The sequence below is a fragment of the Gekko japonicus genome, unplaced genomic scaffold, assembly GCF_001447785.1.
Source record: "Gekko japonicus isolate JY-2015 unplaced genomic scaffold, Gekko_japonicus_V1.1 scaffold1485, whole genome shotgun sequence".
Classification (NCBI taxonomy): Eukaryota; Metazoa; Chordata; class Lepidosauria; order Squamata; family Gekkonidae; genus Gekko; species Gekko japonicus.
Window position 1 is genome coordinate 411,624 of NW_015173176.1, and position 13,164 is coordinate 424,787.

The window sequence follows — 13,164 nt, forward strand, 5'->3', positions numbered from 1 at the left end:
AGGCATTTAAACCCCCCCCCCCCAGTCTCTCCGCAAAAGCGGAGAGGCTAAGGGGAAAAGGAGGGCCATGTCTGCCCATCTCCCTTCCTGTCTCCAGCCAGCCTGGGCTGCGGGGCACTCAGAGAAGATCACACAGGGAAGCCAGGGATTTAATTCTCCCCCCTCAAGAGGGGGTGGGGCCTGAGCTCATTTCTGCCAGAGCGCTCCTCCGGGACCCTCCAGCAGGAAATTAGCCCTGCTTTTGCTAAGGGAAAGCTTTCCAGAATGAAGCAAAGAGACTGACTCATGCCAGTACTGTGCATTTCTCCCTTTTGTAAACAGTAAATTTCATACTGAAGCTTGGGGGGAAAAAAGGGAGGGCAATGAAAAGCAATAATTTGGTGCATTCAGTGGAATTTACAGACACTCATTCAAAGCACAGTAGCAAAATTAGGCCTTTGAAGTACAGGCTGTCTTTTGTTTTTAGATGTGGGATATTTTTATTTTGAATTTGTACAGAGCAAAATGGTGAGATCTTTACTCTACAGATAAGCTTCCAGGTCTGCCAGGATATATAGCAGAAAATGTGTGATGCAACATTTACTCTGCAGGATCTCTTTGCAATTGCACAAGGTCCTTTGGGCAGTTGTCATGTTTCTCTGGGTTGTCCAAAAACATACACATATTTCATATTGCGTTCTGCTCTCGTTTTGGTGTGGGGGCGGAAATTTTGGACACTGATGAAGGCTGATCTCCTGAATATGCTTACTAGGAACAAATCCCATTAAAATCTCTGAACTAAGCAGTGCAGTACACTCCAAAGTAAATCCCACTGAGTTCAATGGTTCTTACTCCCAAATGAGTGTGATTAGGATTCTAGCCTTAGCTACTAAATAAACATTTTAATGACTGGGCTTTTAGCACTGTTTATACTTTAGAGTACGATCTGCATAGAAGGCAGGAACAGGTAATAGGTGTTCTGATCAAATGGTAACAAAAATGTCAAACAATTTTGTTTGCTCAGCATGAATTCTAAAGAACCTGTAAGTGGCAGAAATTGAGAAAATGAAGGTCACCTTTGTTCAATATTCTAGTACACATGGAAAGTCTAGGAATGGTACAAGTAGGAATGAATGCTAAAGTTTTACACTCTCTTGAAATATCATAAAGTAAGTGTTTCCCAAAAACACCAACACTTCAGGGATGAAGGAACATGATCAAAATATTTTCCACAAAACAGTGGAGAATTTTCTACTGCTTATGTCACCTTGCCCAGGCCTGTCTGCCTCCAATCTAGGTGTGCCGTGAAGAGAGAATGAACCCTTCAAGAACAGGCATGTCAGAAAGCCTAGCAATAATAATTTGGCTAGGAGTGAACCCAGCAAGCAAGCTGAGTGTTCCCAAAACAGCATTGTATCACACTGGAAGGCAGCACTGGTGACCAAAACGGGAGGTGTAGAAAGTCACTGGAAACAATGACATGCAGCGGTTACTCCACTGGAACTGAGGAAGACCCAAGTTCAAATCCCTTCTCAGCCATGAAGCTACCTGGGTAACCTTTTGCCAATCATTCTCTCTCTAAGTCTAACTTGTATCACAGGATTGTTTGTGATGATAAAATGGAGGATGGAGAACTTATTGGCTATCTTCTAGCAATCCACTGCCTGGCTAAAGTTCTTTCATAGTTTAGTCTAGATCTAGAGTGAAGGTTAGGAAGATGTCCAACATGGCCCAGTAGGAACCTTGTCTTCTTGTACAGGACCACAATGAGGTGATCACTTAGACATCATCAATGATTGGGCTCCAAGATTCAGAGTATCTGAGGAGAAGCTGGGCTGCTCTTTACACAAGTCAACAATATCACCAGTTCCGTCATCAAATGAAACAAAATTGTTCCTGTGTTAAGTATTCTACCTGCCAAAAGAGACTGTGTGCATCTCCTCTGATGAGTTCAACTATGTCCCCAGTCTGGATGTGTAGTGGAGGGCCATCATGTGGTGCTGGCTGGGGTATTCCGCTGTAGTTTCTAATTACCTGCATTTTTGGTAAGCCTGTTTTTAAAAAAAAAAAAATAATAATCATAGATTAGTTACATGGAATAAAATTTACAGGGAAAACGTCTCCCATGTGATGCCCCACCCTCCAAAAAGTAATCGTTGAGTCTAGTTCTACAGCTGCTGCTACCAGCGTTGGAGAAAAGGTTGTTATCCACCAGAAACAGTATATTTTTGGAAATGGCCCCCCAGTCTATGGAATTATCTCCTGAAGAAAATTTACCAGATCCATGCCATCAAGCTTTTCAATTATTTTTGTTCCACAAGGCCTTTTAGTGTTACACTGCGGGTTTTGTTGTCTCCTTCTGGTTATGATGTAACATTTAATTGATGTTTTATTTAACAACTGTTAGCTACTTTGCAGACCATTTGCCATACAAAAATAACGCTGGCATGTACAGTGATAAGCACATAAATAAAGCAAGGTTCCAGTTATGAACCCTAAGGGAAAATCTAGCATTTCAGTGTTTTAAATAAATGTATTGCATCTAATGAGTAGTTTAGAGTGGGGAAGAAGAAACAGTTAAACATCTTTCAACATCTTATTGTACTTGACATATGAACTGAGTGATAAAAGGAGGAGATGCTTTTCCATTTGCCTTCCCTTCTCCCTCTCTCTTTCTGATTATTCAAGAAAAAATTTTCTTTAGGCTGCTGCTTAGTTCATAAAAGCACAGCACGTACAGTTTAATGGAAAAGAATCAATTTTTTCATCAGCTCAGTCCTGTCCTCCTATTAATTCCCTCTTGAGGCAATAGTCAATTTCATCACCATGGCGGCTCATCCTTTTCTGAGAGTGTACACAGCTTTGGTGCTATAAAATATTTATATCTTAAGGTTATCTTTCTAATTTTAGAGCCAAAAAAAGTGATAGATGCGATTAAGTAACACATTGGACACTGATAGAGAGAAATTCCACCGACTTGCATCAGTCTGACTCAAGCATCTCCCTGAAAAGGAAACATGTCCAAAGACAACTGGAATCACAACCCATGCCACGTTTCTGATACAATCATTTGAAAAGAAAAATCTCATTTTTCTTTAAGTGTTATTGAATTTACACAGTAATTTAACCTTTCAGTTGGACTCTACAAGCAAGAAACACTCTGCTGGGGCACTCTATGTTGCCTGTACTGCCCTTTCTAATGGTGTTAAAAGGGCATCTCCCACTGGAGCACAGATCTCTGTGTTCCTTTTACACACAAATGCATACACACAGGGACACAAAAATCCCTTTTATTTTTCCAAAAGAATCCAAGCTTTTAAAATAAGCGAAGGTGTTTCTCCCATACACAGTTAAAACAACAATGCCTATGTAAGCCATTCTAAACTATATTCAGGATAATTCTTCCCTAGTGCAACCCTTCAGAAAATATATTTGCGGAGACATACAGTTAAGCAAGTGGGAAAAGAAATGAAATGTTCTTCAAAACTCAACCCTTGGAGGCGGGAAAGGGTTCAGTAGGGCAGTGTTTTCCTAACCTGCGGGTTGGGACCCAAAGTGGGTCATAAAGCCTCTGAAAGTGGGTCGCAGGCCACCCTCCCTAATGATTGCTTCTGCCCTTTGGATATTTCTCTCCTCCTCAATATTTTCTCACATTCTTATCTCCTCCTATTTGTGACCATAATGAGGGGGGAACAGGCCCATAGCCAGTGGTGGGGCACTGAGTGTGGTGCCCCCTATTGAATTTGCAGTACCCCCATGCAGGGGTCGTTTCGTAGAAAAAGAGCTAGGGGAACTCATTAGCATAACTCATTAGCATATACCACACCCCCTGACATCACCAGAAGTGTGTCATAAGGTCACACCTCCTGACATCACCAGAAGTGTGTCATAAGGCCACACACCCCGCCCCCAACGGTCCGGGCGCCACCGGCGGCCTTGCACTGGAAGCAGGGGGCGGGGCTTCGTCATGTGCCCCGCCCCCATACCTCACCCGGGGGAACTGCGATCCCCCGCGATCCCCCCGAAATGACCTCTGCCCCCATGCCCTCTCTTTACCACACTTGTTTTCATCCTCCCCCTTGATTAGGAAAAGTTGCCCAGCCGTGCAAGGGGAAGGAACGACAGAGCCAAGGGGGAGGCAGCAGCAGCGAGAGAAGAAGGCAGCGAGCACAGGGCCTGTGATGAGGAAAAGCTGAGCCCGCTCCATGCTGCTGCTGCCTAGGGTTGCCAAGTCATTTTTTGTCAGGAGTGGGGGGCTCCCGGCCAGCGTCAGTTGCGCGTGACATGATGATGCCAGGCACGCTGGGGGTGGGGCCACGGCCATACGAGGGGAAACCATAGAGTTTTCCCTCGGATGGCCATGGCCCCGCCCCCAGCGTGCCTGGCGTGGTTGCGTCACTTCCAGGTGACACGCATGTCGGGGAGGAGTTCCCCCCGGGGCCCGATCCGGTGGCAGAGGGGAACGGGCCTCTGGGGTGGGGGTTTCCCCGCCCCCCGGGGGGACTTGGGAAGCCTACTGCTTCTTCATGCTCGAGAGTGAATGGCTTTTTGCCTTCTCCCACTGGAGGTGAACCTGCCTCCCACCGTTTCCTGGCTGGGACTTTTTTTTTCTATGTTGAGTGTTCCAAAGGAGGGGGGAAGGGGGAGGGAATTAAAAGAATGGAGTGGCCGGCAGAAAAAGAGCTCTGGAGGAGGATGCCCCCTCATCCCTCCCCGCCCGTGCCTGGCCTCCGAATCTCCTGTCAGGATGCTGCTATCTGACTCCAAGTTCAATACTGTTGGGGACATTTTAATTTCCTCCCCTCTCTAGCCAGCCATCTCAGGGATGAGGCACCAAGCTGGCCAGGGTCAGCTGGGCTCCAGGCCTCTGACTGACATACGTTTCTATCTCGGCAGCCTACTTGAGCCAGGAGCCAGCTGTGCTGCTCACCTTCCCCTTTCTCCCTGACAAGGACCTGGCATCAATCCGAATCCAGCTGCAAGATAGCAGACCCAGCCCTGACTTCCTTCCCCGAAAGCCCATGGGGCCCTGCAGATTAGCTCATTTAATTTAGTTTAATTAGCAATTTAAGAGCTCAAACATTGCTTCACTGCTCTCTACGTGCTGTGTACTGCACTGAGCCCCTTGCCACCAGCTTCTTCACTGGCATCTGCCATCTTTGCATATCCCCTCAACCTAGCACCCCCCAAGCACACCTGCTCAACACTGGCTCTGGCCCAGTTGGCAGAGGAGGTGGAGATGAACTCCCACTTGCTTGGGGTTCATAATGGGAGGAGATGCACCCTTTTGTGTGGTTTTTGTTGGTTTCTCAAAAAACATCTGGTTGGGTGCTAAAGAAAATGGAATGCTGGAACAGATGGGTGCCAAGTCATAGTTTGTAAAAAAAAAACAAACCTGGACCAGTCCTGGTGTTGGTCACCATACCAAAAAGGTTGAGAAGTACTGCAGTAGGGCATTAGTTCACAATGTTTTAATCCTGCATTGGAAACCAGGGCAGGTGGGTAAGAAAAAAGCCATGACTTGGATCTGCTGGACGGAAAAAGGGTGCCTTTTGCCAGCTGCAGATCTCTGACTTCCCCAAGAGCAGCTGTGAGGAAGGGAGATTTGGGGCTGCACCACGAACACAGAATTGTTCCACTGATGCAAATCACTGGTGGTTTGTACATGACAACTATCTCTCCCCCCCCTTTTGTTTTGTTTTTTTTACACACCCAAAAATCTTTATTTCCATGCTGCATCAAAAGGGGCTGGGGAGCTCAAGGGTTTCCAAGGCTCATTCTTGTAATAACAAATCATGGTTGAATGAAAGCGAATGAGCCAATGAAAGTCAATAAACATGACATAATTTGAACACTCAAAAACACATTATACAAATGGGGGGGGGATTTATGTCAGTCATCACTAACGATGATACAGGAGCACACTATATCCTTGCAACAGCACCTTACTGGAAACAAACTGTCAGGCCATGACTCCTGCATGCTGGAGTCCAGCATGTACACCCTCCAGCATCCTTTCTTTAGTGAGCCCAAGGGAAGAGGGGAGGGTTCAGCTCCACTCTGAGCCCTCTCTTACCAGTCCTTTGGCTGCAAAGGGACACCTTGGCCGTTCTTCCCTAGACTGCCTTGGGGGCAGGCCAATTCTGGACTCCCCCAAAGCCCTCTCTTCTGGCACAGGCCCAAGGCTAACCCTGGATTCTCCCAAAGCCGTCTCTTCTGGTGCAGGCCTCTTCAGGTGGACACTGCCCTCTCCTGTCCTATCTTCTTCCAAGGTTTTAAGAAGCCACTCTGCCAGCCTACACAGGGCCCAGGAGGGGGCTGCTGCTAACTTCCTCCTCCTGCCTATACCTGGGTGTGGACTGCTGTCTGAGCCCCATCTCCCTCCTGAGGTGTGCTCCAGGCCCACCAGGGTCTCAGGTCACTACTGGCACATCTTCAGGTATGGCTTCACCCCTATTTCCTTCTCCACAGCCCCTGCATGGGCACCCTGATTCAACAGTGTCTGGGTGAAGCTGCCCACAACCATACTCACAGAATCATACAGTTGGAAGAGACCTCCAGGGTCCCCTCCTCCCACTCTGAAGGGCCCTATGGGGAGTGTGGAGGTGGCAGACACAAACAAGAACATGTCTGAACATAAGAAGACCTCTGCTCCGTCAGACTAATATTCCATCTAGTCCAGCATCCTGTCTCACACAGTGGCCAACCAGTGCATCTGGACAGACAACAACAGGGCATAGAGTCCTAGGCCTTCCTCTGATGTTGCCTCCTGGCTCTGGGATTCAGAGGATTAGTGCCTCTGAATGTGGAGGTTCCCCTCAGTCATTGATAGCCATTGATAGACTTATCCTCCATGACTCTATCTAATCCCCTTTTAAAGCTTTTTATTCCTGTAGCCATCCCTACATCCTCTGGCAGTGAATTCCACATTTTAATCACTCTCTGTATAAAGTATTATTTTCTTTTATCTGTCCTGAAGCTACTGCCCATCAGCTTTATTAGATGACCATTTTATTCCCTAAGTGTTCATTTGGCGAACAATTAACAGATGGTCTTGAAAGGTCCTGAAGCAGCAGAAATTACTTAATTTCATCATTTTTCACTTCTGAACACATCACTTGTGAAATCAGAACTGTAGAAATGAAACTCCAAAACTAGCACCCAGAGGTGGTTCACCATTGCCTGCCTCAGTGTAGCAACCCTGGACTTCACTGGTTTTTTCCCATCCAAGTAGTAACCAAGGCTGACCCTGAATAGCTTCCAAGGTCTGACAAGATCAGGCTAGCCTGGGCCATCCAGTTCAGGACAAATGTTTACTACCTAGATGCAAGACAACTTGCACGTACTTATTTGAAAGTCATCAAGGAGCATATTGACCAAAGATGAAAATGCTGATCTGCCAAGGAAAGTGGTAACACTCCAGAGTCATTCTTAACCCACTGACCTGACTGCGATATGATCTCAGTTTAAACTGTTTTGCGGGAATTGCTGCTGAAATATAAGTAATATGATGACAGCTTTTACAAGACAAGCTTCTGTTGTTACTCCATGTCAGTGACAGAATATCCATTCACGTTAACAGAAATAATGCATTTCGTTATGTGCCTCTTAAGCTTGCCAAAGGACCAAAAACAAGCTGCCAAACTCAGCTTTTTTTAAAAAAAAAAAATTGCAACAGAGAATGAAGGAAAAAATACAGAGCACCAGAGGGGCTGGTTACCAAAATTATTTTAAAATTATTTAAAAATTAAGGTAGGATTTTTGCCATTAAAACCATAACTGTGATTTCCCCCCCCCCCCTGATTTAGCGAGCATGCTTGAGCTGCATAGCCCAGAAAGCTGTTTAACTTGTTCTTTGCATGTCATTTTAACCTACTGCTACATGCGAGGCTACAGTGTGTGCACAAAAGACAGAGATTTGTCCAATCTTTCGGCAGCTGCCTGCTCAGGCAGTGTTCACTTGCGGGAAGCAAAGGACCGGAAGAAAATGGGAAGGTACAGCAAAGGAACAGGGACTGCTATTGCAACTCCTTTATTTGCTGCTCTCTGCCCTCAAAGCCAGCGGGGCACCAGAATTTTTAAAATCAGGAGTTTAAACTCAGGTGGTTGCCTGACGCTTTGTGTGCTATGTGTATGCAGTCATCTTTTTAAAAAGTGAAGTCATCTATGCATCATGCTAGATTTAATGCTACTGCTACATATTTATTTCATGTATTTATTTATTTATGTTTTTAGCCCACCTTTCTCACAGATTAGATAATGTAAGTCAGTACAATCAATATGATGAGGAGACATATAATAAACAATGTAATAGGATTTAGGATTCCAGACAACGAAAACAAGGCACAAGTATTAAAAATGCAAGAAATGTATTACTTAAGTAGAAATACAGTGCAAGATAAAAAAAATAGAACAGATAATACATATTAGTACTGTAGACTGCAGTTGTGTTCTCTCTATTAAAATGTCTTCCTGAACCACTGTTCGATGCAGACCTATTTATAAAATTCCCTCCCAAACAGGTCTGTCTTGCATAGTTTGCAGAAAGCCAAAAATGTGGGAGCCTTCCTAATCTTCTCATGAAGACCATCCCATAGGGTGGGGGGCCACTACAGAGAATGCATCTGTGTACAGGCAGTTGTTGATCTTGCCCATTTGCAGGGTGGTACCTGTAAAGCCCCTCTTCACATAAACAGTGTTGTCAGGGAGGGGCGTAGGAAGAGAGTTGGTTCTGCAGATATGAGAGTCCAAGACCATGAAGTGCTTTGTTTGTGAAAGTCAGTACCTTCAATTGAGCCCAGTAACTAATAGACAGCCAATGGAGTGATTGCAGAATGTGTGTACTATACATGCACCACCAAGTTCCTCATAATAACCGAGCTGCAGAATTCTGCACTATCTGGATTTTGAGTTGATTTTGAGGGGAGACCTACGCATGCACTGCCTAGTTCTTGATAATAGCTGAGCCGTGACATTCTGCACTAACTGGAGGTTCTAAGCTGATTTCCAGGAAGACCTATAGAGTATTACAGTATTCTAGTCTCATTGTTACCACGTGGCCAGATTGACTGAGTCAAGGTAGGGAGCCATCTTCCAGACCAAACAAAGTTGGAAGAAAGCATTTTTTTGTGGCTGCTTTAATTCTGCTTCTCTGGCAGTAATTCTGGGTCCAGTATAACCTCTGGGCTCTTGAACATGTGAAAAAAGATCAGTTGAACCTGATGAAAAGTGGGAAGAAGAAGAGATTGGATTTATACCCTGCCCTTCACTACCCAAAGGTGTCTCAGAGCGGCTTACAAACTCCTTTTCCTTCCCCTCCCCACAACAGACACCTTGTGAGGTAGGTGGGGCTGAGAGAGCTCTGACAGAAACTGCTCTTTTTCAAGAACAGCTGTGCCAGAACTACGCTTGCCCAAGGTCATCCAGCCAGGTGCAAGTAGAGGAGTGGAGAATCAAACCCAGTTCTCCCAGATTAGAGTCCGCGCACTTAACCACTACACCAAACTGACTACACCAAACTGGAAGCATGATGTCCTTCAAGATCTCAGTCTTCCCAATCAGCATTACATTCATTTTGTCAGAGTTCATCCATTTAACCACAGCAGTCAGGCAGTGGCTCAAGACCGTTACTGCATTTGAATTGAGAGACACAGGTGTCGTCAGCATACTAATGACATCCAATTACAAAACTACAAATCATTTCTCCTAAGGGCTTTACGTAGAGATTTGATAGCATGGTGTGTAAGTCTGCACCCTGTAAAACCACGAAGGACAAATCCCACACTTACCACTAGTCTCCAACAGCAACCATTTGAGTCCGGTCATAAAGAACAATTTAAACTACTCAAAAGCATATCCCTTGATACCTACTTCTGCCTTTAAATGTTTCAACAAGATAGTGAGGTCTACTGTTTCAACTGCCATTTCGATACACTTACCAACAGCCACTGAGAAAAAAGTTACTCCCACATAGGAGGCAAGCAGAAGTGTCTTCGTCAAGACAGAAAGCCATTTGCCAGGAATTCTGACAGGGCAGAGTGGCTGAAGGGGCAGTGGGCAGGGAAGAGGAGCAGACCCAGCACCCGGCCAATGGCATGCGAGTACTCTTGAGTGGCGGCTGATGGGCCAATGGCTGAGGGAGGGCATTGCACAGCCAATGGGTGTGCATGGAATGTTGCAACTTTAAAACAGCATTATTATATAGAGAGATGTATAAACATGCAAATCCACTATAGGTTTCCCATAATATAATGAGTAAAGCAGTTTCATATTTTAAAAAGTAATCATGCAAAGTATTTATATATAATCAGAGAAGTTAAAATGTATATTCTGCAATTTTAGTGGAGCAAATATTCAAGACCATTAGATAAGCACAGCAGACACAAACACAATGTTCCCCATAGCAGTGAATTTCGGGCTGGTTTATGGAAATTGTTTTGCATTTTTATTTTCATTTTCTTTCATTTTTCTTTTTAAAGAGAGTACCCTCAAATGTTCCTCCCACCATGCTCAATGTGCATCCATCCTCTTCCATGTCTCTCATGTATTAAGGCTCCCCCAAGTAAATGGAAAATTTCTGACTCATGCACAGCATGGCTCACCTGAGATTTCAGCATATCCAGACATCTAGAGATTGCCTATATTGATTACGGATATAGAACCAGCTATTCTGAAGGTAATATGCATTATTCATGATTTTTAAAGTTTCAAAAGAATGGAGATGCATCAGCCTGATCACGTTAACAAGGAGGAAAACTGTTCTACTTTATCAGAAGCAGAGACCAGATACGCATTATGAGATGGGAATGAACTAAGCAAACATTTCTTTCTACTGGTTTTACTATAGAATTGCTCTTCAGTCCCCCAGGTAAAATAACAAACCATAACTTCCATACATTCATGCATGCAAATTGTAAATGTATAATAGCACAATGCATAACTGAACTACCAAACTTCTATAAAACTTGGGAGGGGAGCGGCATGACCAATGATTTCATGTTATAAAACTCTGTGACTTGACCAGACTCTCATTTTAAAGTAACAGTACCCGTGCAACTGGAACAACTACTGGATTGTTCATTTCAACCACTAAAAAGGAAATTCACAAAATCCCTAATTAATCGATCAGTTATTCATTAGACTATGAGGGTAGACATCCTGCAAGTCTCTTTTTATGATAACCTGCTTCAGTGTGCAAAACCCATCCTCATTGGTACAGTCATGATTACTGGCAGTGCTCAGCAGCAGAAACTAATTTAAACGGTAATGCTCAACCACTGAACACGTGAAGCACATAGAGGGTGCCTTTTCCTCAACCCTAAACAACCTCCCTGCCAGCTTACAAGTAGTTGAAATGAAGAGGCAAGAGCTTACAGGTAAGGTTTAAGTAACAGTGTCGAATAACATTGCCTGTTCATGACAATATAACAGTTCCTTGAGGAGTGTCTGGCACCACCCATGCTTTACAAGATAATCTTATCTATACTGAAGACCGCTAATCTCATCAAGTATTTATTACAATAATGCAAGAAGCATAGAAACAAAGAGAAAGGATTCTGGAAACTGAATTAAATCCCCATGCAGGATCAGGGCCCTGTAGCAATTCTAAAACAGCTCTGTATCCCCATGATCAACTTGGGGACATGGAATCATCTAGTTTGGCTGTGAATAGGTGACATTGGCAATTTTTACCCACAAGTCGTTGTGGCTTGCAAGATTCAATTCTTTTCCAGTTAAGGATGTTCTTTCTTATGTAATACACAGAGATAATTTAATCAAATGTACTTTACATATAAAATAAGTATCTGCTGAAAATATCAATTGATTAACTGAACCAATTGGTTAACACACATGTATATCTTAAAGTGCCTTAATATATTAATGCAATAAATATAAATGTAATAAATAAACAGCTAGATAACAGGTCCCAGAGTGCCTTAGACAACCAAAAAAGATTTTAGGGGTAGGAGCTTTCAAGAATCAAAGCTTCCTTCATCAGATACACGGTTCTACTGCAGACCAACTGTTCTAGCCATTCTACTGCAGACCAACATGGCAACCCTCTGAAACTATTGCAAGCCCCAACCCCCGCCGAGCCTGCGCTGACGGGGGAGGGCTGATTTGCCTCTGCGAGATGCATGAAGAAGAAGAGCCCTACAGGGGGCAGAGCCAGCCTATTTAGGCTTGGCTCCTGCCCCCTACCTCACCAGTCCGTCGGAAAGCTCGGTTCACCCTCCCACCCTATTTTAGTGCAGGTCTGACCGGCTGCCTTTTCACGGAGCCAGGTAGGAATTTTTCACCTCCATCAGTTTGGCCTATGGATGAGGGTGTTTTTGCCTACCTTGCACTGACGATGGTGGTGGCTTCGATGGTTACTGGCTTGGGGGGGGGCGGGCTGTTAAATAGTATGGTCACTTTAGTGTTGGGCGGGGTAGCACAATCAGGATGGAAATGGTGAGCACCAGGGCATGGTTATAAAGGAAATAAAGGGTCCTCCAGGAACAGCTTTCGGGCCTTTGTGGTTCAAGGCTGGGAAGGGGTGATCTTCCTGGGAACAATCTGGCTCGGCCTACCTTAGCGGGCCTTTGCAGCTTCTGGGGTGGTGGGTCGGGGTTCTCTTGAACATGCCACGCTGCTGCTGCTTGAAAGCTACCTGCGGTGGCTTGAGATCGGAGCAGGTGTATCACCCAGAAGGAAATGACGGTGGTCAGGAGCTTGACACCTGTCATATTCCTCAGTACATTTCTGGTAACCCCTCGCTAGTATTTGTTGTTATTAAATAATTAATAAAGTGGCCCTTGTTAAATCCATATTGGTGTCTGTCTCTTTATTCCGACTGGGGGGGCAATGCAGTGTGATAAATACCCAGTATTTAATCTTTGGTTTTGTAACTTTTTCTGAATTTTCATTGGCAGCAATGTGTCTTCAGCGCTTCTATATATATAAAAGAAAGTCCCCTCACCGTAAAATCAACGCTCAGTCCAAACTGCTAGACCTAGAAACACCAAATTCGAGGACGTAGATGCTCACTAAAAAGGGATATTTAGAAATTCGACCCCTAAGTGGGTCAAAAGGGGTAAAATGTGCTCCCCCCATGGATTCCTATGCAGCTGCCAGGCTGCTGCCTCCTTGCATCCCCCACTCTTTGATTGGTCAGCTGCAGAGCTCAGTGTTCTGAGGTAAAAA

General features: G+C 44.7%; 1 protein-coding gene across 1 annotated transcript in view; it reads right to left on the reverse strand.

Moving 5' to 3' along the window:
- Positions 1-13,164, reverse strand: part of LOC107119936 (guanine nucleotide exchange factor VAV3-like) — a 70,050-nt gene that overhangs the window by 24,941 nt on the left and 31,945 nt on the right. Inside the window, exon 4 of the mRNA XM_015422563.1 lies at positions 1,894-2,030. Within this exon, the coding sequence (XP_015278049.1) occupies positions 1,894-2,030 (137 nt within the window). The remainder of the gene's footprint in view (positions 1-1,893; positions 2,031-13,164) is intronic.